The sequence below is a fragment of the Myzus persicae genome, unplaced genomic scaffold (assembly GCF_001856785.1).
Source record: "Myzus persicae strain clone G006 unplaced genomic scaffold, MPER_G0061.0, whole genome shotgun sequence".
In the NCBI taxonomy this organism is placed as follows: domain Eukaryota; kingdom Metazoa; phylum Arthropoda; class Insecta; order Hemiptera; family Aphididae; genus Myzus; species Myzus persicae.
In genome coordinates, this window is record NW_019103133.1 from 158111 (window position 1) to 165051 (window position 6941).

General features: G+C 38.2%; 1 protein-coding gene across 1 annotated transcript; it reads left to right on the forward strand.

The window, feature by feature from the left end:
* Nucleotides 1-1579: 1579 nt before the first annotated feature.
* LOC111033849 lies at nucleotides 1580-5254 on the forward strand. Its single transcript, XM_022314784.1, has 2 exons — nucleotides 1580-2274; nucleotides 4131-5254. Exons 1-2 carry the CDS (start codon nucleotides 1879-1881, stop codon nucleotides 4446-4448), a joined length of 714 nt encoding a protein of 237 aa, XP_022170476.1. The 5' UTR covers nucleotides 1580-1878; the 3' UTR covers nucleotides 4449-5254.
* Nucleotides 5255-6941: the final 1687 nt, after the last annotated feature.

Consider the following 6941-nt stretch of genomic DNA (forward strand, 5'->3'; position numbering starts at 1 on the left):
ATATATATTTTTTTTATCTATTTTTTTATCTATTACATGTGTATTGCTGTGGGAAAAAATTATTGCATTTTTTATATTGTCTGGATAATGTTATAATGACCAAGTATATATTATTGATAATTATCGCTTTATTTATTGTGTCCTGTGCACAACATGACGCAGTTGTAGGTCAGAAAAATTGACGGAAAATACATAAATATATTAGGGTTTTTATTTTATTATTTCCAATTCTTTAGGTATATACGATATAATAATATTCGGAATATTTCAGATGTTCGCTCACGCAAACGATATCGTATACAAATTACATAATATTGTTTTCGATAATATTAAAATCAATATAGTTGAAAACATACAAGTTTTTTTACATTAGTATTATAGTATACACCCGATATTGTGTGAATATATTCCGCTGCGTTGGTAATACATAGGCTTGGGTACTGTACACGCAAATTCGGCGGTACATGTTTGTATATTTTCACCTTTATATTATTTTTGTAAAATCCGACGATTATGAAACAATATTATTAAAAATCGGTGTTTCGCAATCGAGACGGAGCTTTGGGATATTATCTACGATATAAATTTTCGATTCGAAAGAGTCTAGAAAAAAAAACCGCACACAGTCGAATGGTACGTATTGTAATCGATACCCGCTGTCTGTTATACGACACATATTTTTATTTATTCGACGGCTATAAATATTATCGGCACACACAAAGTTATGTTATAGTATTATAATTTTATCGTGTTATCGTACTCGCGCGCTCGTAGAACGAAACGGTTTATGGAGGCCAAAGCAAATGATAGTGATACCTAATATTATAATGATTCCGAAATCGCAGTGAATATTTTAAAATAACGCCGGTGCAGCCACGTCTCGGGAAAAAATAGTCGTTTAACAGAAATCTATTGTGCTGTATACGAAAAAAAAAAAATTGATTGCAATTGTTTACACAGTATTATGTTATAGGTACTGGGACACAAGAATTATTACATTTTTGTTGTAAAAATGGTATGATAATGTCGCGTCTACGAGAATAATAATATTTCGATCGCGGTTCGGTCGACGACGACAGTGACGGTGGCGGGAGCGGCGGGGGCCGAAACCAGTTTTCCCCCTCGTTCCGCTGTAATAATAATGTGTTCATTCTCTACGGTCGCCGTCGTTGGCCGCGAAAATTCGGTCTTAAAAACGTTTTAATTCCAAAACGACATTAATAAAAGTGTAACGACGACATCGTCGTCGGTGTATCGATCGAGAGCAAAACAATATTCTGAAAACCGACACCGACCGTTTCCGACCAAACCCAGAGAAGAACCGCCAACCGGCCCTCCCTGTATCACTCGATGCTTATGACGTTATGATATATTATTATGTTAACCGTGTGTGTTGCGTGTATGTGTATGTGCCATGTGAGTGTGTGCGTGTGTGAGTGTGTAAATAATCGACGGTCGTGTATTCATTATTATTTTTTTCCTCTTGTCGGGCGGCGATGGCTGCGGCGGCGGCGGCGGCGGCAGCAGCGCGCCACACACACACGCACACGCACACGCACACGCACACGCACACACACACACACACACACACACTGTGCTCTGCCGCGGAACCAGCGACCGAGACGAGTAGGAGAGGTATACACGAAACGGACGCTCGACGAGCACTCGCCCGCCCCCGTCGGCACTGGCGTCAGTACGGCCGCAGAGCGCGTGGGTGCCGGTCCGGTGTGTTTTTGCGTTCCGTCCTCCGCTTGATTTTTCGGCGGTTTTTTCTTTACCCCAACTCGGCACCGTTTCATCGGAGAGCTAAGAAAATATAAAACCATCACGATACAATATATTATATTGACAATAATCTCGGTTCTCGCCGCCGACATCATGTCGTCCGTCATCAACGTGCGGCTCAACGAAAAGATGACGTTGCAGTTCGTCGAGCTGTACCGCGACCAGCGGGTGCTGTGGGACAAGGAGCACGAGGCGTACAACAAGCGGGCGGAGAGGTTGCGGGCGTACCGGCGAATCGCCGAGGCCATGTCCGTCAAGGGGATGGGCGTGCCCGAGGTGGCCAGCAAGATCAAGAACATCCGGTCCACGTACCTGCAAGAGCTGAAGAAGATCAAGGATTCGGCTCAGCGGCACCTCGTCCAGTCCGAGGAGGAGGACGCCTCGTCGCCGTACGTGCCCAAGCTGCTCTGGTTCTCCATACTAGACTCGATGATCGGTGGCGCGGCCGTCAAACGCCTGTACTCGTCGCCGTCCACCGCCGACATGCTGGTGAGTACCCCCTCTACTGGTGGTCATGGGGGCTGTTTTTTAGGTGGGAAAACGAACGGCAGGTCTTTGCTCTTCTCCTGTCAACCAATAATATTACGTTTACCTACTCGGGTTTACTGATGAGTAGGTGGTATATGGCGCTGGGACAATTTTCATGATCAACAATATTAATAATGTTTAGGTACATAGTTTATAGGACGAGATTAGGTTCATATAATAATCGAAAATCATGTACTCATAGTTTTTGGGTAGGTATTAATTCGAACCACGGACTATGATTATGTCCGTGATTTGAACTACCATGCAATAATTCTTCTTCGACGCACTAGCTGTTATAGGAATTTCCCACCACCCAATTCGGGCGGACGGACTCAAAATGTTTACAACCACTGGCCGGTGTCTGGGTTTTTTTGTGTGATATAAAGCGACGATCGGGTACTTTTTGTACTCGTATATTATATCTACTGCCATTGTTCAAGCTATATAGAAATGGGACGACTCACAGGTGAAATAAAATGGTTCCTGTCAAGAGTAGCGTACCCGAGCGGGCCCCCTATCTTGTCAGACGTACATTTTTTAATAATAAATATTCAATTATAATAACCCAAGTATTCAATGTATAAAAAATATAAATACGTTTGGTATCAATCCACAGTAGGCACAGAATAATCAATCCATAGAATAAGTCCATAATGGGACGAAAAATATTTTTTTTAGTATTCCACATAATTTTGATTTATTTGAGTCTCAAAAGTAAATATTTTAAAATCAAAATTATAAATGGCTTACTTTTACTCTACTAATGCTTCCATTTGTTTTTTTAATATAATCTATACACAGCATTATATAAATACAATTAAAGTGTCTGTCTATCTAAGCTTATCTCTGAAATGACTGAACAAATTTCTATGGGACTTTCACTGTAAGATAGAGTATTTTCCGAAGCATATTATCAAGTACATTTTATTACAATATAAACAGAAAATAAGACTAATTCTAATAAGTAAAAATAACGATGCTCATGCTATTTACAAGATGATAACTTCCCACTAGACAGACGGTTTTATTTTTAAATACAACCCACTAATGTAAATAAATAGTTTTTGCAAGTTGAATCTGAAACACCAGCGTGAACCAGTTATTTTGAATAAATGATATAGATCAATAACATAAGAAAAAACTACTTAGAGGTTAACTAACATTGATAATAAAATAAAATATTTCATAAACATTTTTAGAAAAAAATAAAATAAAGATGATGTAATTTCGACGTTAAAATGTAATCGAGAAATAAACAGGTAATATACGAGTATAAATGATATCAGAAAACAGAAATTTAATAATACATACCCGTGTTAATTATAGCCTGTTATTCAGTATAATAATCTTTAATTTACAATAATATAGTTATAAGTTATAACGGCCTAATTAATTAGGTTCACTCGACTTCTATAAAATTGTAATAACAGATTATGTATTTTTAATTTTTAAACACCAAATTACTTTATTTTTGTCCAATTATGAACTAATTTTGGCCCACCATGCAACCGTTTCATTGGCCCGATCCGCGATAACACAAAATGCTATGACTTCGTTATCGAGTTGGTGTCAATATTATACAAGGAACCTTGATATTTTGTGACCTTACTCATAGAGCATATAATATTAAACCAGTACAAGGAGGAACTAAAATGGTTATTAAATCATTAAAATATTATTTCGTTGCAACTGCGGAATATACCTTAGATAATTGATAATCCGGCCAACTCCATGTTATAGCAGCCCTTCACTATTTAGTCGTTTATAAGCCAAAAATTACTCATTTTCACGTTGTGCTTTTGTCTATTTTTTTCCAGTCCATAGATTACGCTGACGAGAGTAGCTGCCCCGCGAGTTCCAATAACTACCCCGACTACAGCTCATTTTACACTAACGACTCTTCCGATCCGGCCAAGAGACCGTCGTCGTCGTCATCGGTGGTGGACGAACAGCCACCCGCCAAGAGGCTGATGTACGAGCGACAGCAGTCGTCCGCCGAGCTATTCTCCAGGTACATCGCCACCTCGCTGGAAGCACTGCCACCTCGGCTGTCGGTGCGTGCACAGAAGGAAGTGCACGACGTCCTGGTCAAGTACAAGTTTTTGGAACTCGACCAACTAGACCAACAGCGATGACCACGACAGTGCTACAAGCTAATAGGTATACCCCGCTCAGAAATGAAATGGTCCCGAATGTACATGCTACCTAGTAGGTATACAGAAATTGGGTTTTTTTCCCACCTGCTCTTAAACATCGTCGATTTTTCTCGATTTCGGTATGGCATTTTTTGTTGACCAGAAAAATTACTACGTTCTTTCTGTGAACGACGAACGGTTTCAATGTTATTTATAATATAATAACTAATAATAAACCTTCCAAACGCTTCTGCTGTTTAGCCGGTTTCTGCTCGCACGCTGAACGTCCCAAGCACATTATCATAGTACGTAATGCGCACCGTACGTTAGTCGTCTCCCTGCCGGGTGTTAAGAAAATTATGTTCAATATAATATTTTAATCATGTACGATGGAGAACGAACTGTTCAAAATTCAGTGTTGGCAGAATATATTACGTCGGTGCGGTGCGTACACACTTATATAATATTCAGTGGGTCATACTTTTATTCGTTACCGTGTTTGGTTCGGCGTTCGTATACAATTTTTCCGTTTGGCATCTCGTTTTTCTCGAAACGGATCAAATGTATGGAAGGTCGCTCGACGACCGCAGCTCTCTTCGGCAAAGTCCACGGCGCGCAGTAATACACTGTGTAGGGCTGAGTATTCGGAGAATTTTTTTTGCCACGGAATGTTTTTTTTCCATGCATCCGAACCCTCGCAGAGACGTGACTTGAGGCGACGCTAAAAATACCCATTACGCAAATTGGCCGCCGCACCGACTTCAAAGCGAACGCTTTCGAATCGATAGGGACCGTAATCTCGACGCTGAATCTGCGCGTTATCGACTAGAGCCCCCCTACGTCCCCTCTACTACCACTACCACTCATACCTTTGGATGAATTTTATGTTGTATAAAATCGGACCGGCGCCGAACGACGGGGAGAACGATATTTTATATTGTTGTCATCACTCATCAATCGCAGCGTATACCTACTTGGCACGTAGTTAAATTTAAAAATCGATTGTTTTATTTCCCGGTGGTATGTATCGTTAATTGTTTGTAAATATATTTTATGACTTTGTGTATATTTGTGCTTTCGATTTATCGACGGACAATCAAAATAATATATACAAGACAATGTTTTTTTAATATTATATACTACTTTAATTTAATACCAAACGTGTACATTATCCATTGTATTGAATAAAATGTATTTATTATTTTATGCATTTTTAAAAATATTGTTTTTTTTTTTATTAACTATTGGTCGATCGATAATATTATTACAGCCATCCAGGTAACAACAACAGTAATGACGTCGGACGTCCAAATGCGATTTTCGTCGATTTTTATCTACAGTATAAGTACGTAATTATTGTAAAAGGTGATGTATACATCACAACAAATACGGTGAAAATATAATAAAAGTATCATTTCGGAGTAAAAATAGGTCACTGATTAATGTAGCTTTTTACGGTTTTATTTACCCAAGATCTATACAGTATTGAGCTACCGATGGATCGTGAATACAACTTTTACGGTAAAAATGCGCCGACGTTAATGTATTGTCCTTCCACGACCAAAACCAAACGATAATAATTATGAATTATGACGAAAGAAACTATAGACATCTCTCGACCATTGTCAAATTATAGGTTTAGTGAAAGTTAACTATATGTGATGTGTACCTACTTTGTTCGTGTAAAATATTATGTTATTTTGCCATAATCTGACACGCACAGATCACGTGTTCCTATTTCGAAGGATCTAAACCGATTCATGTTTGCGTAATATTATTATTGTATTTTTGACTTTTCGAGAGAACGGACTTTTTCGTATGCCTATAATCATGGTTGAAATATACAAGGTTATTGCATATTATACCTAACCTAACTCCTTCTCAATCAAATATTTGATGATAAAACTAAGTGGAGTCCTATATTTTTCATGTTAAGAACGGTGATATTTGTGATATCCCTTTACTCAGCTTTTTTGTATCTGAAGATTACATAATCCGAGTCAATTAGATATATGCAATAATCTGTGTATTTCAACGATGTATCTAATATAGTTTGGGTTTTTATGGATTCTCGAATGATCCATAATACATCGATGGCACGTCATCCATAGCACCCACGATTTAAGATAATATAGTTGCCCGACGGTCTATTATAAAACGAAATCTCACTAAGAACGATATGAATCCAAAAATCACCAGAACCTTTGATTTTTTTGAGCTACAGCGCTATACCGGTGGTAAAATCTAATTTGTTAAAATGTTAGTTAATTAAATATTAATTAGTGGTTATTGTTTATTTTGCTATTTACTTTTAATATTTGTTAATATTAGTGTACAGATATTAATAAGATGAGTAAATGAAACGTAAAAAAAATAGTCCTCTAGAAGCACTTGTACCGGTATCTGGATTGATATCCTATACCGTCTTACCGTTGATCTTTGAGCAACCATAATATTTTAAATCGTAGTAGCACCGTAGCTGGTTCATTTTAT